Source organism: Bubalus kerabau, chromosome 14 (assembly GCF_029407905.1).
Source record: "Bubalus kerabau isolate K-KA32 ecotype Philippines breed swamp buffalo chromosome 14, PCC_UOA_SB_1v2, whole genome shotgun sequence".
NCBI lineage: Eukaryota > Metazoa > Chordata > Mammalia > Artiodactyla > Bovidae > Bubalus > Bubalus kerabau.
Window position 1 is genome coordinate 28,521,429 of NC_073637.1, and position 24,127 is coordinate 28,545,555.

The 24,127-nt window shown below is 48.6% G+C and overlaps 1 protein-coding gene across 3 annotated transcripts in view; it reads left to right on the forward strand.

Moving 5' to 3' along the window:
• Window positions 1-24,127, forward strand: part of CHD7 (chromodomain helicase DNA binding protein 7) — a 190,595-nt gene that overhangs the window by 157,339 nt on the left and 9,129 nt on the right. For 2 of the 3 annotated variants that reach the window (XM_055546063.1, XM_055546065.1), the window contains exons 16-33: window positions 1,815-2,025; window positions 2,576-2,771; window positions 3,058-3,225; window positions 3,739-3,918; window positions 7,677-7,787; window positions 7,873-8,078; window positions 10,481-10,680; window positions 10,835-10,994; window positions 15,319-15,408; window positions 15,876-15,979; window positions 17,320-17,449; window positions 17,875-17,947; window positions 18,106-18,163; window positions 19,074-19,302; window positions 19,563-19,771; window positions 19,976-20,626; window positions 21,366-21,526; window positions 23,703-23,930. In XM_055546063.1, the coding sequence (XP_055402038.1) occupies window positions 1,815-2,025; window positions 2,576-2,771; window positions 3,058-3,225; window positions 3,739-3,918; window positions 7,677-7,787; window positions 7,873-8,078; window positions 10,481-10,680; window positions 10,835-10,994; window positions 15,319-15,408; window positions 15,876-15,979; window positions 17,320-17,449; window positions 17,875-17,947; window positions 18,106-18,163; window positions 19,074-19,302; window positions 19,563-19,771; window positions 19,976-20,626; window positions 21,366-21,526; window positions 23,703-23,930 (3,365 nt within the window). The remainder of the gene's footprint in view (window positions 1-1,814; window positions 2,026-2,575; window positions 2,772-3,057; window positions 3,226-3,738; window positions 3,919-7,676; window positions 7,788-7,872; window positions 8,079-10,480; window positions 10,681-10,834; window positions 10,995-15,318; window positions 15,409-15,875; window positions 15,980-17,319; window positions 17,450-17,874; window positions 17,948-18,105; window positions 18,164-19,073; window positions 19,303-19,562; window positions 19,772-19,975; window positions 20,627-21,365; window positions 21,527-23,702; window positions 23,931-24,127) is intronic. The other variant, XM_055546064.1, reaches the window with a different exon arrangement.

Sequence of the window (24,127 nt, forward strand, 5' to 3'; positions counted from 1 at the left end):
GTTATTTGACTTTATACAGGGATGTTTGGTGAAGAGCTTGCTTGCCAACACAGGAGATATAACAAATGCAGGTTCGATCCCTGGGTCAGGAAGATCCCCTGGAGGAGGAAATGGCTACCCACTCCAGTATTCTTGCCTGGAGAACCCCATGGACAGAGAAGCTGGTGGTCTACAGTCCATGGGGTCACAAAATGTTAGACACGACTGAAGCGACTTAGCAAGCATGTAGGATGCAAGAACATTTATTCAAGAGCGTGCTTCATTCAAGGATATTTGTGCTGATGCTCTTCAACAGCAGTTTGGTTTTTACCATTTCCTAGAGAAACCTTTGCCTTTCATTCCCTTCAGATTGAAATCCTGAATACTAGCCTTTTATTCATGTGAGAGAGGGAGTAAGAAGCGGCCGTTTCCAGCCCACTGGCATTTTCTGCCGGGCCTTTCCTGAGAAACAGCAGTGGCTGGCTCTGCGTAGACCTCCGGGCCCGGCCCAGGCATTAGTGACTGTGATCTGCTCTCAAGAAGAGTCTTTGTGGATTAATAACAAACAGGCAGTGTTTCTGCATATGGCCAGGTCATGACTTCATTTCCACAGGTGCGCTGAAAAGGGCAGTGGGGGCACTGCCGTCCTGCCTGTGGCTGCATGCCCCCATTCTGTCCTGGCAGCTCTGGTGGCCCAGGTGACCTGACCTTTAAACCCTGGGAGGGTCTCATCTCCCCATCAGTGCAGTGCCTGTGTTTAAAAACCAGTGGTTAAGAAGTCAGGTTCCTGGTGTGGTTTAAGGCTGGGAAGTAATCCCATCAGATGGATTTGTCTGTCTGTATTTCCCAAAGAAGTGACTACCCTGCATCCCCAGGGCAAGGGTGGAGCACAGTGGCCGGACCCTGATTAACCTCCACTCCCCACTCCAGACCCCTGCTGTCTAATTCTAGTTAAGCCACCTAAGCAGCTGCAGGAAGCTTAGCCGGCTACTCCCTGGACACGTGTGTCTGGGGTCAGGGGCGGAGGTGGGAAGAGTTTCGGTCCCTAGGAAGGTGACAGTCTCTCTGATGCACCCTCAGGAAGCAGAAGTCTCTGTGGGACTAATAGAAAAGAGGGTTAGGTATCGATGTCTTTCACGAAACAGGTTGGTTGTTTAAAGCTTTGGATAACTCAAGATAGAACTTTTGTACCTTACGAAATTAATCAGATGAAAATGAATGTAGAGGGAGATGGAGAGATTGCAGTGAAAATGTGTGCTCAGATCTCCTGAAAAAGTCCCTAAATATTATCCTCGAAGCGGGACTCCCTTTTGCTGCGCTTTTGGCCATATTAATAGGCAGTTTAGATACACAGACGACTGCCCCTGCACAGCAATTGTTAGAACTCTGTTCCCTTGCCTCTTGGTTTCAGAACAGATTTTGTTATGTGTGTTTATGTTCCATGAGTAAACAGCTCTTCATTTCTTTAGCATTTTAGGTTCCAAATTTTCTGTAGGTATCCGGCCCTTGGCTTGTTTCTGCCACTTCTAGCTTTGACAGTCTGTTGTTGAAATTCAGTTTCTACAGACAGCAAACATTTGTTTGTTGGAAAATGTGGGGGTTCCCCCCCAAACGCTTGAAAATGTGTCGTGCTTAAAACTCTGATCCCTTTTCTACCTCCCTGGTTTCCTGCAGACCTCACTCTGAGCCGGTGGACGCATGTGTGTGCGTGAACGCGAATGCGTTGTTCTGGGCCCTGCTGTTTGCAGTGGGTGTTGAAAGCAGGTTCGTTGTTTTCAGTAATAAAAGAAAAAAACCTTTTACAGTATTCCCGTTATGCTGTCCAATCTCCGCAGGTGCTGAAGAGAAAATTTTGGAAGAGTTTAAAGAAACACACAATGCCGACTCTCCAGATTTTCAGCTCCAGGCGATGATCCAGGCTGCTGGCAAGCTAGTGCTGATTGACAAGCTGCTGCCGAAGCTGAAGGCCGGTGGCCATAGGGTGCTCATTTTCTCCCAGATGGTGCGCTGCCTGGACATCCTGGAAGACTACCTCATTCAGAGACGGTGAGGGCCAGGCCCTGGGGATGGTGGGTGGGGGTGTGTGGGACTGGGCTCCACACGCTTCACCTCTTAAGTGGCCTGTATGATAAAGGGGATGGGTGGGGGCTTGTGTCTTAGCTCTTCTTGAAAGCTGTAGATGGGCACGGCAGTTGTCCCATATGACGCAGGCTTTTGCAGGCAGTTCTATTTTTCCAGTTCTTTCTCTGGGCTAGAGGAGGACAGCTCTTTCTTGATGTTGAAGTAGCATCTGACACTTTTGTGACCCCCGTGGACTATAGCCCACCAGACTCCTTTGTCCCTGGGATTTCTCCAGCAAGAATACTGGAGTGGGTTGCCATTTCCTTCCCCAGAGGATCTTCCCAACCCAGGGATGGAACCTAAGTCTCTTGTGTCTCCGGCATTGCAGGCAGATTCTTTACCACTGTGCCATCAGGGAAGCCCGATCCTGTTAATTTATATCCCATGTTGCAGTACGTTTTTAAAAGCACCAGGAAAGGAACACATGTCCTGTGGCCATCTGCCAGGCCTCCTTGTTAATACTGACATCTTCCAGGTACCCGTACGAGAGGATCGACGGCCGGGTCAGAGGCAACCTCCGTCAGGCAGCTATTGACAGGTTCTCCAAGCCTGACTCCGATAGGTTTGTGTTCCTCCTGTGTACGAGGGCAGGAGGCCTAGGCATTAATCTCACTGCTGCTGATACCTGCATCATCTTCGATTCTGACTGGAATCCCCAAAATGATCTCCAGGTAAACATGCAAGAAAACCTTCCTGGTACCCCCCTCCCCCACTTTAGAAAGTCGTTTCCCTACATCAGACCAATAAATTGAAATCCTGCCGTCACTCAGGCAGTGTCCCATGATTGGGGCAAATGAACCAACCGGTAATCAATTGATGGATAATGTGAAAGTCATTTCTTGGCGTGTTAACCCTCCAGTGTTGAATGGTACCCCTATTTATCAGAACAGATGCTCTTGTAACTGGCAGTGGGGTGTTCTCTTTTTCTGGTGGCCATGCATTTCCTTTTTCTTTCAGGCTCAGGCTAGATGTCACAGAATAGGACAAAGCAAATCTGTGAAGATATACAGGCTGATTACCAGGAATTCTTACGAAAGGGAAATGTTTGACAAGGCCAGCCTGAAGCTGGGTCTGGACAAGGCAGTCCTGCAGTCCATGAGCGGACGGGAGAATGCTCCCAACGGGGTAAGCCGTGCTGTCCTCGCCCTGCTTGCTTCACTGCTGCTCCTTGCTTCGTTTAGCTCCTAGTGAGAAACCATCCGCATCTGGTTATCCTTTGGCCTCAATATTTTAAGCATATTTGGTCACATTTACTTCGTCATAATTGAGGTTTACTGTCTTGGAGAAAAAAGTAAGCGTTTGTTCAGTCTCCAGACATTTCAGTTCTTTGTTATTGTTCATTAGCTCAGTTGTGTCTGACTCTTTGCAACCCCGTGAACTGCAGCACCCCAGGCTTCCCTGTCCTTCGCCATCTCCCAGAGTTTGCAAGTCAGTGATGCCATCCAACCATCTCATCCTCTGTCATCCCCTTCTCCTCCTGCCTTCAGTCTTCCCCAGCATCAGGGTCTTTCCAGTGATTCAGCTTTTCGCATCAAGTGGCCAAAGTATTGGAGCTTCAACTTCAGCGTCAGTCTTTCCAATGAATATTCAGGGTTGGTTTCCTTTATCTAAATCACTTTAAATATTTCTTAAATACAGGTACAACAGCTTTCCAAGAAAGAAATAGAGGATCTTCTCCGGAAGGGGGCCTACGGTGCGCTCATGGATGAGGAGGACGAGGGCTCCAAGTTCTGCGAAGAAGACATCGACCAGATCCTGCTCCGGCGGACCCACACCATCACCATCGAGTCCGAGGGAAAAGGCTCCACGTTTGCTAAGGTGCGGACCCACCCAGGAGGCAGGTCTTCTGGGGAAGCAGAACAGAGGCTGTGTAATGCGCTCATGAGAAGCACACCTAACAGCTGCTTTATGTTGCATGTTAAGAAATTAGTGATTTAATCCCAGTGGGGCCCCCAACACACAAAACGTACTTTATGTTCTGTGTGTCTGGCATCGGGGTCACCCTCACCTGTCCCGTCCCTGCTTCTGGGTTCCCCAGCCGCATCCTCTCTCTGTGTCCTGGCCCCCTCCCTTCCACTTCTTAAGCCTCTGCTTTGTCATCACCTTCCTCCTTTCCTGGGATCTTGATTCCTGATCAAGCCGTGAAAACAATCATCTCACTCCTATCTTGAAAAAGTCCCCCATCTGCTTTCCTCTCTGGCTGCTACCCCATAACTCCTTTTGTAGCTAAAAACCACACCAGCAACCCACACAGCGTTATTGACCCTGCTGCTCCACTGCCTTACTCGACTCATTTCCTAACTTCCAGCTTCTACCCCTCCCCCGCTCCCCGGCTCCCCCCCTCGCCCCTTCTGAGGCTTCACCCACCCACCTCCAAGCCCAGTGCCACACTTTCCACTTTCATTTTGAGCAACTTTATGGAAATGTAGTTTACTTACCATAAAAACCACCTATTTTAAGTGTACCATTCAGTACCTTTACCGTATATAGAAATGTACAAGTATCCCACCATCTAAGTCTAGAACATTTCCATCACCCTTTAACAGTTCTCCCCCCACCCCCTCCCCATCTAAGTCCCAGCAACCACTCCTCTGCTTTCTGTCTCGCTAGGTTTGCCTACTCTGGACAGTTCATATAAATGGAATCATACAACATGTGGCCTTTTGTGTCTGGCCTCACTCCCTTAGCCTGTTTTGGAGGCTCATCCATGTTGTAGCACGTTATCACTAATTTCTTTCCTTTTATTGCTGAACCACATCCCATTCTATGGTTCCACCTTATTTACCACTTGAATATGGACCTTGATTGTTGTTGACCCATTCACTAGCTGGTGCTGAAATTTGGATTGTTTCCAATTTTTGGTTATTACGAATGGTGTTATGAACATTTATGTACAAGTTTTTGTGTGGATGTCTGTTTTCATCTTGCTGGCTTATATACCAGGAATGGAATTGCTGGGTCTTGTGTAACTCTGCCTTTAACCCTTTGAGGAACTGCCAGACTCTTTTCTAAAGTGACTGTACCATTTCCCCTTCACACCAGCAGTGGTTAGGGTTTTAATTTGTCCACATGTTCACCAACACTTTTGGTTGTCTGTCTTTTTTAATGACCACCCTATTACCGAGTATGACATGGTAGCCCACTCTGGTTTGATTTGCCTTTCTCTGATACTATTTAGCATCTATTCGTGTGCTTGTTGGCTGAGTATTGATACATATAATCTTTGGGGAGATGTCTCTTCAGATATTCTAAACAGCTTTGAACCTTTTTTAGTTATTTTTTTTTTTTTATTGAGTTTTAAGTATTCCAAATATAAGTTTCTCATTAGGTAATTTGCAAATATTTCTCTTAGTCCTTTCTTCAGTTCAGTTCAGTTCAGTCACTCAGTTGTGTCCAACTGTTTGCGACCCCATGAATCGCAGCACGCCAGGCCTCCCTGTCCATCACCAACTCCCAGAGTTCACTCAGACTCATGTCCGTCGAGTCAGTGATGCCATCCAGCCATCTCATCTTCTGTCGTCCCCTTCTCCTCCTTACCCCAATCCCTCCCAGCATCAGAGTCTTTTCCAATGAGTCAACTCTTCGCACGAGGTGGCCAAAGTACTGGAGTTTCAGCTTTAGCATCATTCCTTCCAAAGAAATCCCAGGACTGATCTCCTTCAGAATGGACTGGTTGGATCTCCTTGCAGTCCAAGGGACTCTCAAGAGTCTTCTCCAATACCACAGTTCAAAAGCATCAATTCTTCGGTGCTCAGCCTTCTTCACAGTCCAATTCTCACATCCATACGTGACCACAGGAAAAACCATAGCCTTGACTAGACGGACCTTTGTTGGCAAAGTAATGCTTAATTTTAAGAAGCCCAGGTTACCCATGTTTTTCTTTTATCATGTGTGCTTCTGATCCATTGTTTAACCTATGATTGCAAAGCTTTGCTCCTGTGCATTCTTCTAAGAGTTTTAGAGTTTTCACTCTTAACTTCTATGTCTCTGATCCCTTTTTGAGTGAATTTTTGTGTGTGATATGAGACAGAGGTCCAGCTCCCTTCTTTTGCATATGGATATCCAGTTATCCCAGCTACTGCACTTGTCCCACCTGCTCCACTTGTTGAAACTACTCCACTTGTCTCAGCTGCTCCACTTCGCACAGCTACTCCAGTCTTGAAAGGTTCTCCTTGTCTGGGTTCAGTGACCCAACACCTTCTCCCTCACATCTTTCGGCTTCTTTTCAGGTTCTTTCCTCAGTCACCACAGATACTTCAGATTCATTCGGTACCAAAACAGGTTCATGATCTCTGCCCCTCCACCTCTGTGCATGCATGTGTGCACGTGCACACACCCCTGTTTTCTTCGCCTGAGTCACACCTCTCAGATGCCAGAATTGAATGCTGGGGTTTTCATGGCTTCCTCCTCCTTCAGCCTTTACATGCCCTCACATTCTAACCCCTTTAATTTTACCTTTTAAAGACCACCTTCTAGCCTGTCTCCTTTTCTTCATTTGTGCAGATCTTCCCCATTCCCTCCCTAAACCCTGGCTGCAGCTTGTTCTGTTCTGTTCTGCACTTCCCCCACCCCACCCCCTGCTCCAGGACACTGGTGTGGTCCCTCTGACAGGTGACTTTGCATATGGTCTCATTCCTCTTGAGATTATTCCCATTTTCAAAGAATTTCCTGCTGCCTGAGGATGGAGTTTGGACTCTGCTAACAGGACACACGAGGCCCTGCTGGCCCCGCCTTCTGCCTGCCTCACCAGCTTGACCTTGGGCAACACCCCCCTGACCACCCGAAGCCCTGGCTACATGACACAATCACCTTTCTTCGCCCTTGTGCCTTTGCACATGCTCCATCCTGGACATTTCCACTTGCTTTCTTGTTCTATGGCCTTTTTTTTTTATAATTAATTAATTAATTTTTGGCTCTGCTGGGTCTTCGTTGCCGTCCTTGAGCTTTCTGTAGTTGCAGCGAGCAGGGGCTACGCTAGTTGCGGTGGTGGCTTCTCTGGTGGTGGAGCACGGGCTCTAGGCACACGGGCTCCAGTACTTGTCACTCAGAGTCTCAGCAGCTGCAGCTCCCAGGCTCCAGAGCACAGGCTCGGTAGTTGTGGTGCAGAGGGCTCATTGCCCCCTTGGCATGTGGAATCTCTGTGGACCAGGGATCAAACCAATATCCCCTGCATTGCAAGGTGGATTCTTAACCACTGGACCACCAGGGGAGCCCTGTTCTGTGGCTGGTTTGGGCACTGTGTTCTGGAGGGCATATTCTCTCTTCCCAGCAGGAACCCCCACCCCACCTAAGCCTGGCTGGGGCTCCCCTCTGTACATTGGCTGCACCTGTACACACCTCTGTCACCTGTCATTTATTAGGCTGTGCTGTCATCTTGTATTTCCTGATCTGTCTCAACCCCTGGACAGTGAGCTGCCTAAGGGACAGTCCTTCGTCCCAGTCCCACTGACCGTAACACCTGCCATGCACACAGTGGAAGGATACCTGTGTGTTTGGGTGAATGAATGAGTGAAAGCTGCTTTGCATTTCATCTCTGAGAAAACCATCGCAAAGTAATGAACATTTTTTTCCTTTAGGCCAGTTTTGTTGCATCTGGAAATAGGACAGATATTTCCTTGGATGATCCAAATTTCTGGCAAAAGTGGGCGAAGAAGGCAGAATTGGATATCGATGCCTTAAACGGGAGGGTGAGTGAGCGGTCACATTGACTCCCTGTCTGACCTCTCCCAGGGCTTCCTTTTCAGAAGTTTCACATTGTCTGCTGTCTTTCAGAACAACCTGGTTATTGACACTCCAAGAGTGAGGAAGCAAACCAGGCTGTACAGCGCAGTGAAGGAGGACGAGCTGATGGAATTTTCAGACCTGGAGAGCGACTCAGAGGAGAAGCCCTGCACAAAGCCGAGGCGGCCACCAGACAGGTCCCAGGGCTATGCCAGGAGCGAGTGCTTCCGAGTTGAAAAGAACCTGCTCGTCTATGGGTGAGTCAAGCTCACGTGAGAAATGGAATTTCATTCAAAAAATGGTTAGAATTCCAAGTGTTATAGGAAAAACTCTAATTTATGTTTGGGTTTCTGTGACTGCCCAGGACACAAATGCTTTTGGCACAACCCAGGTGGTTAAAGAGCTCAAAGCTGTGCAGATCCTCAGAGATTTGAAGGGGGTTTGTCCTTTGAGGAATCATGTCAGACTCAGATTCACTTGCTGATCACTAGTAACTCAGAATGAAGTCTCAGAAGTCTTTTTCTAGGGCTCCTTCACATAAAATTACCACTCTCTCATCACTTTTGGTACTCTTTCATCATTTTTCTCTTATAAAAATTTGTTAAAGGCAGTGGTCTCATTTGTAAAGCTCTTCCTGCCTATCTGAAATGTGGAGGTCATTTCAACCATCTGAATGGGTCGTATTTCTTCTGCTCAATCTCAGGATCCACATTGAATCCATCTCTGAAACTCCATGGCACAGGGCTTCCAAAGGCAGTGTGCTCGGCATAAATCAGAATTCCTAAACAAGCATGCTCTCGTACCTGGTGGGACTGTAAGCAAATACCGCTCAAATGAAAAACCTGCCACAAAAACAGTGTTTCTATAAATTGGATGACTTCTGCTCTGTGATTTCTTTCTTCCAATAGATCATCATTAGTTTCAGAAGAAACACAGACATGCTGCTAACGTGGCTGACAGGGATCTTACCTGGCCCTTGTTGGTCCTGTGGGTCCTTCCCATGGGCACTCAGGGCTGCTCTTTCCACCCTGTTTCCACAAGCAGCCCTACCCCGACTCCCCCAGCCCAGACTTGATCTGCCTACCACCTCCCGCACTTGACCTCCTAGCGGGCATCACCTCAGCTTCCTGTCCCCCCTCCCACCCCTGAGGGTCTCCTGCACATGCTGTCACACTCAGCTCTTCGGGTGATTGCTAATGGTCCCTTCCTGCCGGAGCCCCAGTGAAGGACCCCTTGAGGCCTAGAGCTCCTTCTTTGTCCTCAGGGCAGAGTGTGATGCCAGCAGGCACGGTGCACGCTGGGCCAATGGTTGCTTACAGTAAAGGCAGATGCACTGTAGCCCGTCCCATGTCTTGGTAGCTGGGTCCCCTCTCCGCGTCATCTCCACACACCAGCGGTTCCCTCCTGGCCGTCTTTACTTGGCAGAGACCCTCCACCTGAGCCTTTTGCTACTTTCCATGATCCAATCTTAGCCCTCAAAGTTGAGAATTTTGCTGCTGACTTTAGCAACAGAGCATATTAATCACTGCCGAAGCTGGAAGGTATGCTTATCTGTGTTTCTGTAGAGCCCTTCCCTCCTCGACCGTGAGCAGGATGGTCATGGCACCCCCACCCCCACCCCAGGCAGACAGGTCCTCTCTCCTTTAAGAGGCAGCTCGGGTGCTGTTTCCTACTTCTAAGTGGGGGAATCAAAGAAGGCATTTCACAGAGGCGGCATGAACAAACATCTTGAATTAGCTGGAGTAGGAGTAAGGGTGGGGTGTCAGACAGGGAGAAGAGAGTTTCTGGCAAGAAGAGCTGTGTGTCCAAAGGCCCAAAGGCTAGGGCCAACCTTGTGGTTTATGGAACTGGGAGAACAAATCTGGAAGCTGGAGGACCAGGTGGGGCAGAGGCAAAGCCACTGGTGAGGCTGTGCCCCTCGCCTGGGGCTGATTTCTGCCCTGAGCACCTGCAGCCTGAGGAAGGTGCACTCACATGGCACCTGCCTGTGGGCTGTGTATGGGGGCCTGTGCACGGCTCTTTCTCTCCCTGTTTCACAGGAGGACACGTAAGTGCTTGTATTTCGGACTTGGTTTCAGAGGGAGACCTTTTGTGGCTTTCCATTGAGGTGTGCTTATAATTTCCTTTTAACACATTACAGAGCATCTTACCAAAATGAAAATCACATATAACTTTTTTCTTCAAGTTGATGGATGATGCTTCTAATAACTTCCTGTGTGGTTGGTCGTTAATCTTCCTCACTCCGGGCCGAGGGTCCGATGTGAGCCAGCAGACCACCTCACGTCTGGGTATCGGGAGACGCTCAGCTGCTTCTGTGGCCACACCCTCAGCCACGAGCTTCCTGATGTGGGGTGGTCACACCTGCCACTTGTCACCTTCCATCTCAGATGACGGGTCAGCATCAGAACATGGGAACCATGCCCTTGAGGAGGGGAGCAGAGGGCTTTCAGATCCCTGCTGGAAATGTGGTGTCAGCTCCCACCCTGCGGCTGTGTGTGTATGTGTGTTTAGCTACTGCACCTGGACTGCTTTTCTGCTGCCTGATGTTGCTGTCGCTAGTTTTGACCCAGGCCCTCCTAAGGCTGCCACCTGCCTCTGAAACCAGAGCCCCAGGTCTCAGGTCGGAGGCACCGTCCACATGTGGACATTTGCTTTGCAGCTGGGGGCGGTGGACAGACATCCTCTCCCATGGCCGCTACAAGCGCCCGCTCAGCGAGCAGGACGTGGAGACCATCTGCAGGACCATCCTTGTGTACTGCCTCAACCACTACCGGGGGGACGAGAACATCAAGAGCTTCATCTGGGATCTCATCACGCCAACGGCTGATGGCCAGACGCGGGCCCTAGTCAACCATTCCGGTGGGTCTGCACCTCCCTCTCGGGGTCTCGGGAGCCTCTGGGGAGCTCAGAGGCACCCCAGACCCTGCGTGTCCCTGACTCCTGACCCTGACACGGTCACTGGGGTCATGGACAGTGTCTATTGTTATTATCATCATGACTGCTCTGGTTCTAGGTTTGTCAGCCCCTGTGCCCAGGGGGAGGAAGGGCAAGAAGGTGAAAGCCCAGAGCTCACACCCAGTGGTGCAGGATGCCGACTGGCTGGCTGGCTGCAACCCGGATGCCTTGTTCCAGGAGGACAGTTACAAGAAGCACCTGAAGCACCACTGCAACAAGTACGTCAGGGAGGGCGGGTGCGGGGAGCGGGCAGCCCTTCTGGTTCTTAAATGTACGTGTACTCAAGTATGCGTATACACCAGATATCCATCAGTAAGACTAGTGCACTCTTGTGGCACAGCTTTACTGTTTTTTTTCTTGAAACATGATGTCAAGTCACGTGGAAGCCTGACTTTAGAGGGCTGATTTTTTGGAGGGAGGGGGGCAGTAGTAAAGATGCATAAACACAGTTTTACTACTTTAACTATTTGTAAGTATACAGTTCATTGGCAATAATTATATTCAGATTGCTGTGTGCCCATCATCACTGTCTAGAACCCAAACCTTTTCATGGACCTTAGTATAACCTCTGTTCCTATTAAATGATTTCTCACTCTTCCTGCCCTCGGCACTTGACAACACCGTCCCACCATTTGTCTCTAAGAATTGGCTTATTCTAGGTATCTTGTTATAGTATTTGCCTTGTTGTAGCTGGTTTATTTTACTGAACATAATGTTTTCAAGGTTCATCCATGTTGTAGCTTCTACCAGAAGCTCGTTCCCTTTTATGGCTGTGTAATACTCCATTGTGTGTATAGACCACATTTTATTCATCCATGCATCGATGGGCACTTGGGTTAATGGATGTCTTTGGCTGTTGTGAATGATGGTGCTGTGGACATGTGGATAACTAAGTTTTAGCCAATGTGTTTAGAGAATTGTGGTTAGCTTTATATAATCCTGCCTTCAACTGACTGCTTCCCATGAAGGGGCTGGGGAGTTTAGATGATATTTTTTGCTTTGTGATGCCATGAACAGAGGTGCCTGGTGGACTACAGTCCATAGGTTCGTGAAGAGTTGGACTCGACTGAAGTGACTTAGCACATGTGCACCTGTGCGCACACACACACACAACTCCTCGGTTGTTGGGTCCATTTTTTCTTACCTGCGAGGTTTAGAATCCTATTCCTCACCTTTATTCCAGAACCTGATTATACATAACTGAAGGGAACTGGACCTGAATGAATTGCATTGCTCGGAGCTCTGTGATCTGCTGAGCACCTCCACCTGTGGGTGCTTCCCCTGCTCTGAGCGTGTGTTTTCAGTATCTGGGGTTCCGCAGCACAGCCAGTGCACATCTGTACCCTTCCTGATTGGGGCCACCTGGGGCAAGCTTCTCATCCTCTCAGACTCGCTTTCCTTACTTGTCAAATAGAGCTTCAATAAATGTCTGTCTCTATATCATAGCAACAAAAGTCTGCGTACCTATTACTGGCAGCACGCCAAGCGCTTCCTATGGATTTTCTGTTTGAATTGTCTAAGACAAGTCATCTTGCTCTTTTATCCCCCTTTACCAGACAAGGAAACCAAGTCTCGGATACTCAAGGTCCCTCAGCTAGTCGAGGGACACCGCCCTTGCTCTCGACCACCCCCCACCCCCGCCCATGTCCGAAGCCTGTCTCCCCTCAGAGTTGTTGAGAGCCTCAGTGAAATAATTTCCCAGAGAACACCTGCTTCTCCTGGGTTGTCCTGACTCATGATTTTCGTCCCTTTTAAAATGTAATGGTACTTTCAGGGACCACCTTTGATCACGATTCTTAAATTTTGACTGACAAAAATTTTCCTTTCTGAGTCTTCAAAACCATTACCTCAAACCATCCTGGCACCTCAGAAACCACTGTTGCTGTCCTAGCACAGTGGTCCTCCTTAAAGTCCCGCCCCACTCATAGCTATTAGAAAACTTCTATTTCTTTGCAGTTTCTGTGAAGGGGTCCATAACGTTATGAGTTCTGGATTCAGACAAACCGTAACTGAAGGGGTTTAGTGTGGGAGCAGGCTTCTGTTCCCAGGCCTCACTGAGACAGCGGTTTTTAATTTCCCGCTTTGACGTCAATCACAGACTTCCATAGGGCACCCTCCCTGGTTAGTACTTGAGCTATAACTCATGCTCTTTACATCTTACCTGGGTCTCAAGAGAACTAGCCATGTCTCCACCTCCTCTCTGGGATGAACAGTCAGAGAGAAAAACGAGACCCAAATTGTGAGATCTCCTGGAAAATATCTGGCCAGTCCTCTTCAAAAGTTTCAAGAGACAAAGACAGGAACTGTCTTGGGCTGAAGGAGATGGAAGGGGTGGGACAGTTCAGTGCACCTGTGGTCCTGACCTGGATGCTCGTCCAGAAAACAGACCCTAGTGGGACCAGCCACTAGAATGAAGATTAACAGTGGGGACTCGAGAGGCATCCTGACTCACCACATGCAAACCCCTTAGAGTCTGAGGCCACCTTCCATCACCTCGTTATCCTGCCAGGACCCACCATGTATTCCTCAGGGGCACTCAGCTTGCCTGTACACGAGTTTGAATTTTTTCCTCTAGAAGAAAGATGACATTCACAGTTATAATCATTCGTTAAAGCCTCCATCCACAAAACTAAAACTCCTCATGAGGTAGAAAACCTTGTCTTCTCCTGAAGGGAGAGAAACTGCTAGGGTTACTGCTGCTGCACTGAGGTTTGGTTCATAAAAGAAGATCCAGGTAAAGGTGGAGGGAGCGTCCTGGCTGAGCATCCTCTGTGAGGAGACCTGGGCTTCAGACTCTGCTCATGCCGGGCACAGCTGCCCACACTGTTGACTTCGCTTCTGCAGATTCAGTGTGGCACAGTCAATTTTTAATCTTATCCTGAGAAAGAAATCTTAATAAAAACCAGTTTTCCAAAAAGATCTCTTACCTTGGAGCACATTCAGGTCTTTACAGCTTTGTGTTTTGCCTGTTGAGAACCCAGGCTGGCCAGGAGCAGCCCCCATGCTGGACAGGCAGGCAGGTCATACAGGGGGTGTCTATGTGTGATCCGGGGTGGGTGGTACATGGGTTGTCTCTGTGTGATTAGGGGCAGGTGGTACATGGGGTGTCTGTGTGTGATCCAGGGTGGGTGATACAGGGAGTATCTGTGTGTGATCCAGGGCAGGTGGTACACCAGGTGTCTGTATGTGATCGGGGCGGGTGGTAGAGGGGGTGTCTGTGTGTGATTGGGGGCGGGTGACAAAGGGGATGTCTGTGTGCGATCAGGGGCAGGTGGTACACAGGATGTCTGTGTGTGATCAGGAGTGGTCTGTTGTGGTGAAGCCACCCCTACTTGCCATTTTGATGTGTTCAAGGACAGGGTCCATATCCCTAGAGACAGTACAAAGAGGTGGAGTCAGACGGCCTAATTCTGAGTGATCCATGCTTAAAGTGACTCTGTGACTTTGAAGTCTGTCACTTGTCTTCTGTTAGCTTAGGAAATGGAAATCGTAACTTGTCCCACTTTGCCCTAGAGTTACTGTGAGGATCAAATGAACTAGTGGTAGTACACGTGACACACGGATTGAGAAGTGTTCTCCAAGTGTGTGATGGGAATCGCACTTGATTTTGTCTACTCGTGGACAAGGCAGTGGTCTTCAGGTGTCTGTCCTGAATGCACACCAGGGCCGGTACGGTCCAGGAGATGCTAGACTTGAGAGTTCTTGGGGTGTTTACCAGGTGGGCTTTATCCAAAGAATTAGTTTTACACCATTGAGGAAATCCACATGAGATTGAAAATTTGGTTCCTAGAATTCCATGAGTTTTTAAAAACCAATTCCTTGAAAATGACTAAGAACTTCAGCAAACCAGACACACTTTAATCTCCTTTGTGATGTTGTATTATTGTTTGTTAAGTGATAACTTGGGCTTCCAGGTTATGTAAGCTAGAAGGAATAAAACATGGGTACTGCCCCTTAAGGGGTGGCCCGGCAAGGATCCACCCCCACCACCATCTTCCTTCCTCAGAAGCAAAGTTGTATAATCTGGAAAACCTGACATTCTGTATTGAGGGTTTATTGTCAGGTAGTAAAACCAGATTTTATATCTCGTTTATTCCTACAACTTCTGATGTGCTTCCAAAAATGGTATTAAGGCAGCAGCTGAGGAAATTTTATGAGATAATGAAGCAGAACAGTTACTGAAAGCCATCTGCTCAGTTGTTTACAAACTTGCTTCAATACTTCAGAGGCAGTGGTGGGCTACGTGTCTAAACTTCACAAGCTGCGCTAGGTAGGACTAAATGAAGTGCGCCCGGGCCGGGCTGAGCGCCGGCCCTCCCGTGCAGGGGGCGCGGTTGCCAGGCAGGCCGGTTGGAAGCCAGCAGAAAGCACACGCAGAGGTGATTATGTGGCACCATCTGTCACGCTTCAAGCCTACCATACAGCATGGCTAATCAGCCTTGGCAGGATGATGGATGAACAGCAGCAGCTGCCAAAAGCCACTGTTGGCAAACAGTCCCGAAGTTAAGAACTTCCCCCCACCTCCCCCGTCTCCCTCTCCAGGGTCCTGCTGCGTGTCCGAATGCTCTACTACCTGAGACAAGAAGTGATAGGAGACCAGGCAGAGAAGATCCTGGAGGGCGCCGACTCCAGGTGGGTACACGCCTGCGTTCCTCCTCACAGTGACCATCCAGGCAGTCGGAGTCCACGTCACGGGTGGGGGGCGTGCTTCAAACCTCCTGCATCCTCAGCACATCTCTTTTTCTGCATCTCGAATGCAGTGTTTGTCCTACGAGCCTGGGGACATGAGGAGAATTGGGAGAAGCCTGTTTGTAGGTCTGTGTGGACGTACAAAAAGTGTGAACTAAATGACTCGTGTTTGTGAGGTGACCTTTAAAACAGGGCCCTGTGGGATTAAGTTTACTTCTGGTCCCGGTAGAAGGCGGCCGACTTCTGCCCTTTCCTGCAGCCTTGGCTCGCACCACCCCAGCATCCCCACCCCACTCCACGATGCTCAGGTGCTTGTCGTGGGAAGGGGGCGAGTGTCATGCTCCTCACTTAGCATTCTTTTCCAACAGTGGGGTCTATTGTAAATATCACGTCACTGGTTGTCTTTGCAGTGAAGCTGACGTGTGGATACCTGAACCTTTCCACGCAGAAGTCCCCACAGACTGGTGGGATAAGGAAGCAGACAAGTCCCTCCTCATTGGCGTGTTCAAGCACGGTAAGGGGCGTCTGCTTCAGACCCCATCTTGACCATGTGTCTTTGTCTTTATTTAGAGCTCTCTGCACACTCTTTCCAAAGTCATAATATTAATGAGGCTAGTTCCAAAGGACTCTTGGCGTGTACGGTTTCCCCGCACGAAAAATCTAATATGAACTGTAAATATCAGATGCTGTTTTTGAATGTTTGTTGAGTATTTGAGAAGAAAACATTTCTTCCTTGGCTGTAAATAGAACCCAAACCATATTTGTTTTAATAATAGCCAAGTTGTCCTATAGCTCTTCGGAAACTTTACTTCCAGCACGGCTCCCCTTGTGCGCTCTGCCAGCCCATGTCAAAGTGGACGGTGGGCTTAACCTCTGCTATTAATCTGTACAAGTGCCTCCTGGGCTTTGTTCCAAGCAATATTTCACAAATGTCAGTGCCGAGAACCCGCGGCTCCCCAGAGTGGGACGCAGCCTTGTTAACTTTGAAAGGCCGGGGATGCAGAACTGGCATGATATATACAGTGAACGATTCCTGATTATAATCCCGAGTCTCTGGAGGTCGCTGAGGTATTCTCGGCAGCCCAGCCTGACTAAGGGGGAGAATGATGGCTTATAAAACCTTTCATGATTACAGTTTGGCTGGCGGCTCTACAGCAGTTAGGAGCTGGGGTGTTGTCGTACACACCCTAATTGAATTGTGCCGTTCTGCTTGTGTACTGCAGCCGTGTTTTGTGAGCTCAGCCTCAAAAACCATCTTCCCGCGGTGCACTGTTGGGATCTGCCATTTCCCATCTAGTCAACCTGGGCAGTCAAAAAGCAAATTGCAGTTTGAAAACCATAGAGGGAACAGTGTCATCTTACTGACACGCATCATCCTAAACCTGATCAGACAGGTTTGTTGGCCTGACGTAGACAGGGATGTATCAGCCGGCGGTGGACTTCCTGCAGGACCGAAGCCGCTCACAGGGAGGGTGGGCTGGACCACTGCAGAGGTCATCGAAGAACATTATGCTGCCTTTTAAATGCCAAGCAAAATTAGATCTTGGGGACAACAGGGTCAGACCTCTTCCCGGGCATCTTGCAGTTACCCTGAACCTGTGTTTTCATTAGTATTTACTAAGGTCATTCTGATAATATCCGTGAAAATGTAATCTGCCTTCCCCCTCCCCCAAATCTGCCCCGGGAAGAGCATTCCAAGAATGGGCTACTATAGCCTGGTTAGTTTAAATAGGGCATAAACCATCATCTTACAAAGAGACGACCTTGGTGTGAGGCAGCCATGCTGTGGTTCTGTGAGTGACGGGCCTTCGTGGTCTCTGTGTGTGTCCTCTCTGGGCTGGGGGGACGGCGCAGGGTACGAGAAGTACAACTCCATGCGAGCTGACCCCGCGCTGTGCTTCCTGGAACGAGTCGGTATGCCCGATGCCAAGGCCATCGCTGCCGAGCAGAGAGGAACAGACATGCTAGCAGATGGCGGTGACGGGTAAGAAGGACACTTTAAAATTTTAATAAACTTTATGTCAGTGTCAGAGTGTCAGATCCACTGGCAGGGTTCAGTCCTTACACAGCACCACGCACTGTGCTGCATCTGATTTGGACTTGAGTGCTGTTTACCAGTATAGTCTGTTTATGTATCATGATGACTATTTAAACACAATATAGGATCTAGATAATCTGTAACTTGTCTTTTTCAAATGATCATGACCCCCCCCCCCCCAACACACCCCACTGCGTGCACACACACCCTCCGCCCCTCACGGCTGCACATTTTAAATACCGACAGAGTCGTTTTGGATGTCAGGCTCAGAATTCAAAGCAGCATGAGGCGAGCTGTTCCTTTTTATCAGGCTCCTTCGGTGTCTTGATAATCAGTGTGATTTAAACATTTTTTGAAAACATTTCATACAGGGGAGAATTTGATAGAGAAGATGAAGATCCAGAATATAAACCAACCAGAACGCCGTTCAAGGATGAAATAGATGTAAGAACTCGAGTACATTCAGTTTTATGGCCCCAGTAAAATATTATATGCCCATATAAGACTTATTAAACTTTATAGATAACGGCCTTTCCTTTAAAAGACAAAGCAAAATAGAACCCCAAATTAAAATAACTTGTCTTTCTTGCTTTGCTTTTGAGGAATTTGCAAATTCTCCTCCGGAAGATAAGGAAGAGCCCATGGAAATACGTGCCCCAGGTACAACTCTGAAAGCTGGGGGGAGCAGAGCTGAGGAGTGGGACTCAGGCCAGGCCCCATGGCCAGGCTGCAGTTCCTTCACCAGGGTGGTGTCTCCAAATGCCACTTCATCTACTGTTCTCTGTTGTGAAGAATTCTAACTCCTGCTGATTCTTGGTTAATCATTATGTTCAATCTCTTTGATAAAATAACTTTTTTTGGACAGAGAATTTACATATTTATGATTTATACCAGTTAATGAAAGCTCTTAAGCATCTACAGAAACATAGCTCATGGAAGCAGGAAATTTGTTAAATATCTGAAATAACTGCCAGTTTATTGAGACTACTACTTTTTCCCTGATATAAAATCATTAGGTAACAATTATATGATTGGTTTTTATGTTCAAGATTATTGTATTGCATTATCACCATGTAGTTTGTGGCACAAAGTATGTTTCTTTATGTATGATTGATATATGAACTTGGCTTTTTTTTCCCCCCCTAAGGAGTTGAGAAAGAATGGTTTATAAGTTCCATACTAATATGAAACTTCCATACTTGCTTAGTAGTAGTGTTAGTCACTCAGTTTTGTCTGACTCTTTGGGCACCATGTACTGGACTGTAGCCCACTAGGCTCCTCTGTTCATGGAATTCTCCAGGCAAGAATACTGGAGTGGGTTGCCATTCCCTTTTCCAGGGGATCTTCCTGACCCAGGGATCGAACCCAGGTCTCCTGCATTGCAGGCAGATTCTTTACCATCTGGGCTACAGGAAAGTATTACGAGAGCACCACCATCATTTTTCCCAGGCTATCATTTGAATGTTAGCAAGTCATCCTGTTTGGATGGGAAACCCTGCCTGTGGCAAAGGTCATAGCTACACATTCAGGAATGTTCTCTCATTCAGGAATGTTCTCCCCGCCTCCCCAGGCAAGCACAGCGAGGGCAGCACTGAGCTAGGCCAGCTGTACTGGCCCAGCACCTCCACGCTGACCACCCGGCTACGCAGGCTCATCACTGCCTACCAGCGCAGCTACAAGCGGCAGCAGATGCGGCAGGAGGCGCTGATGAAGACAGACCGGCGGAGGCGGCGGCCTCGCGAGGAAGTGCGGGCCCTGGAAGCCGAAAGGGAGGCCATCATATCGGAGAAGCGGCAGAAGTGAGCCTCTTAGGGTTTCCTTAGTCCCTGGTACCTTCCTCTCTCCTCCGCTCTTCCTGGCCTGCAGAGGCAAGAATCACATCCAAGAGGATGGCCATCAAACCCAGCCCCCTCACCAACCCCTCCCCCCCGCTCCCTGCCCCAGAATAAAACAAAGCAGAAAAAAGCACTATGGATTCAGTTTAAAGGAGAAGCAGCAGTAACCTTTAAGCCTTTTTACTCGGGTACCAGTCCACAGCTAAAGATCTCCTCTCTGACAGGTGGACGAGGCGGGAGGAGGCGGACTTTTATCGAGTGGTGTCCACATTCGGGGTCATTTTTGACCCTGCGAAGCAGCAGTTCGACTGGAACCAGTTTCGAGCCTTTGCCAGGCTTGACAAGAAGTCCGACGAGAGTCTGGAGAAGTACTTCAGCTGCTTTGTGGCCATGTGCCGGCGGGTGTGTCGCATGCCCGCCAAGCCGGATGACGGTAAGTCCCCAGGGATGCGGAGAGGCGGGAGGGCCGGGCATAGGTTCCCCAGGGATGCAGGTGGTGTGAGGATGGGAGCGTGGTGGGGACTGGAAGGGGCGGAAGGTTCCCCAGGGATGCGTGGACAGCCTGGGATGGGAGAGGCTGGGCGGGCTCGGGGACCTCCTGCTGCTCCCCTCGATGACACGCGGTCCTCCTGCGCAGAGCCACCGGACCTATCGTCGGCCATTGAGCCTATCACGGAGGAGCGCGCCTCCCGCACGCTGTACCGCATCGAGCTGCTGCGCAGAATCCGCGAGCAGGTGCTGCACCACCCACAGCTGGCTGAGCGGCTCAAGCTCTGCCAACCCAGCCTGGACCTGCCCGAGTGGTGGGAGTGCGGCCGGCACGACCGGGACCTGCTGGTGGGCGCCGCCAAGCACGGCGTCAGCCGCACCGACTACCACATCCTCAACGACCCCGAGCTCTCCTTCCTGGACGCGCACAAGAACTTCGCCCAGGCCCGGGGGGCGGGCGGCGCCCCCGCCCTGAACCCTCTGGCCCTGGGCTTTGGCCAGACCCCCGCTGCCACCCCAGCTGCCCCAGGTCAGGAGGACAAGGCCGGGGCAGCCGAGGCCAAGGCCAGGGAGGCCTCCGAGAAGCCCGAGGGGAAGGAGGAAGAGGAGGCTGAGGGCAGCGGGAAGGACCAGAGGCAGGACCGCGAGGCGGAGCTGGGGGCTGGGAAGAGCGAGCCCAGAGGGGTGGAGGTCGGTGTGGACTCTGGGCCCAAGTCCATTTCTGAGAAGGGTTCTGAGGAGGACGAAGAGGAAAAGCTGGAGGATGATGACAAGTCAGAAGAGTCTTCCCAGCCTGAAGGTAAGACCTGACTGACCCTCAGGCCTCTCTTGGGCCCACCCCAGCAACTGTCTTCATGTCATGTGATCCGTGTCCTCTTTGGGTTTTTAAAGGGTAATGAGTGTACATTTTCATTAGGATGATATCGGGTAATGCTTAGATGTGTGTTTTGCCCTGCTGTGACCTGTGAACGCACTACTTCAGCAGCTTTTCAGGTTTTACAGGCAATAACAATTTTAAGGCAGATGATGCTTAATTTAATTTCCGTTCAGAAATAAAGAGTGGGAGTAGAATCTAGGAAGAACCAGTTGTCTTCCTAAGTCCCAGGTAGGTTGCCGTACCTGCCACGAAACAAAAATAAAACATGCGCTATACTTTTCTACCTGAGCTTCAGCTCGGAATCGTGGCCAACACGTTAGTCCTCTTTCTGATGGAGGAGTAGAGGGTCCTGTGGGTCAGAGGCTTGGCTGTCACCACCCTCCCCCGAGACCTGTCTGCAGCAGGATGCCTGCTGACTAGTGACATAGCCCCCCAAGCCTCCGCTTCCTCATCTGTTAAACGGGAGTAACACCAGCTACGTGCAAGGGCCCTTGCAAGCTTTGAGTGACAGGATTTGCAAAATCCCTGATACCATTCTAGCCATAGTAGATACGAGATACAGAGGAGCTCGTCAGCATTCAGACATTAAATCCTTTCCCCTCTACACTTCCTTTTCAGAAAGATTCTGGTTGTGGGTGATGCACAGTAACTCATTTCTCAGCAGGGGCTGTCTCTAGAGGGAAGAATTTTGATGAAGAGAGCAATGCTTCCATGAGCACTGCTAGGGATGAGACCCGGGATGGATTCTACATGGAGGATGGTGACCCATCTGTAGCTCAGCTCCTTCATGAAAGGACGTTTGCCTTCTCATTTTGGCCTAAGGTTGGTGGGATTTTGTTGTTATTTGATGACCAAAATAATAAATGGGGTGAAGAAAATCATTCTAGCTTGATTTTTCAAATAATTTTCAGGTAAACTTTGACATAGTGTATGAAGATTGTGTACTCGATTTTTTTTTTTCTTATAAGAATGATCTGGAGAAGCGCAAAGAAAAAAATTCTGTAGAGTGCTTTCATATAGGATAGGAAAGGTGACAAGAAGCAAAGAAAGTAAGAAAAAAGAACTGTTTATAGGGCTCTTTGGTTCCTTGAGGTCTTTTAGGTTATTTGTCTAGTACAGTCTATGGATTATTGCTTCAGAAGACTCCCCCATTGACGAAATGTGTGGATTTTTTGAAAAAAATTTTATTGTGGTAAAAAACACACCATGAAATTTACAGTCTTCACCATTCTTTAAGTGTGCAGTTAGATAGTGTTAAATATATTCATATATTCACATCATATATATATATACATATATATATATATATTTTTTCCACGCTGTAAAAGGATCTTCAGGACTTTTGTATCTTATAGGACTGAGACTCTATACCCATTATCCAACTCCCCTCCCTCTCTGCCCCTGGATAACTACTATACTACTCTTTGTTTCTGTGAACTTGACATACTCACATAGGTAGAATCATACAGCACTTGTTCTTTTATGACTGGCCTATTTCACTTAGTATAATGTCTTCAAGGTCCATCTTTGGGAAAGCATGTAACAGAATTTCCTTCCTCTTTAAGGCTGAATAATATTCCATTGTGTGTCTGTACCATATTTTCCTTATGCATCTGTCCATCGTTGGGACATTTGGCCTCCTTCCTTCTCTTAGCTTATCATGGTGCTGCTGTAAATGGGAATTACTGATATCTCATTGAGACCTGGCTTGCATTTTTTTTTTTTCCTTTGGTATATACATACAAGTAGTATTGCTGGATCATAGGGTAGTTCTGTTTTTAATTTTTGAGGAGCCTCTGTACTGTTTTTCACAGCAGATGTACCATTTTGCAATCCCAACAACAGTGCACAAGGGAATATGTGTGGACTTTTAAAACTGTGTTTTGTTTTGTTTTTAATATCTTGAAGCAGAACTTTCAGATCTAAGACAGCTTGCTATATATTTGGAACTCTGTAATCTTCTGAACTGGGGAGAGGATGGGCTGCTGACCCATTTGCTCAAATACATTATGAGATAATCACAAATGTAGTTATCTGTAACCAAAAGCAAAGTGGAAATTACTCTTTTGGCTAACTAGTATAATTTTATAATAAATCTCTGTGTAATTTGGGTCTGTTTTTCAGGGTGGGGAAATAATCTTCCTAATCACCATAACAGGGCTGTCTGGTTTAAGACAGACAACACAAAAAAAGGTCTCTGTGGACTCATCCCCAGGCTGGTCTCACATAGTGTCCGTTGGAAAGAAACAATGTGAAATTTTTTACTGAAGACTGTACTATCAGAGATGTTGCCCCCTGTCCCCTGGCCCCACTCCCCTTATCTCCCTTGTTTTGCTCATCTCCCTTACTGAGTTTAGAAGGGAGCTTCCCAGATCAGCCAGAAGGCCCCTAGTAGCAGGCCCTTTTAATCTGTGGAAACTGGGTCTAAGAGCTGTAATTAGAAATTTTTAACGTCCACGCTTCAATGAAACTTGAAGTGATAATAGGTAGAGGATGCAAATCGACACTCATTAGGTGTTCCTAGGTTGGTGCCCATTCGTAATGCTGAACTTTATTAATAGTGACGCTAACGATGTCCCACTTCCTGGGAGAGGCTGCGGCCCAGCCCGAGGGCTGCAGCACCAGCACGTGGTGAAGGCTGAGTGCAGGCTTCCATCCCTGGGCACCTCCCGACACACTCCAACAATATGTAGCCCGAACAGCAGTGACTTGTAAAGCACGGGGACGTTTTAGAGGCAGTGGTTATGTAATGCCCTCTCATTTATGCGCCTCAGTGTTCATAACTGAGAAATACTGAGTGGTCTGTGTTGTGGCCACCTTTGGACCTTGCAGCAGACTAAAGCGGTTCTGGTGGGTTTGGTTTCTTCTCTCGCTTGTTTGCTTTCTGCTTACTTTTAAGCCTTTTTTACTCTTTGGCATCTCGGTGGATGTATCCATCTCGTCATTTTCACCAGGTCTTTGTTACGGTTTCGTGTGACTTTTCTCCTTCTCTCTCTAGGACCGAGTAATGATAAACCGATTAGACAACATCTGTGAAGCAGTATTGAAAGGCAAATGGCCGGTAAATAGGCGCCAGATGTTTGATTTCCAAGGCCTCATCCCCGGCTACACGCCCCCCACCGCCGACAGTCCCCTGCAGAAGAGGAGCCTGGCCGAGCTGTCTGCCGTGGGGCAGGCCAGCATCAGCGGGAGCGAGGAACTCACCGCCTCCCCTCAGCTGTCCAAGGTCAGTAAGAGCGCTCTGCCCGGGGAGCCTAGAGATAAGCTCTCCTGACTCAGTTCGGAAGCTCGTGTTGGCCGGTCCCATTTGAAATAAGAAGGCTGCTCTGGCCTCAGACGTTTAATCCCTTAAACTTCTCATCCCTGGTTTCTGCTGTGCGGCAGGTGCAGGCTGGGCTCACTGTTTCTGTGGGGATTTTTTCA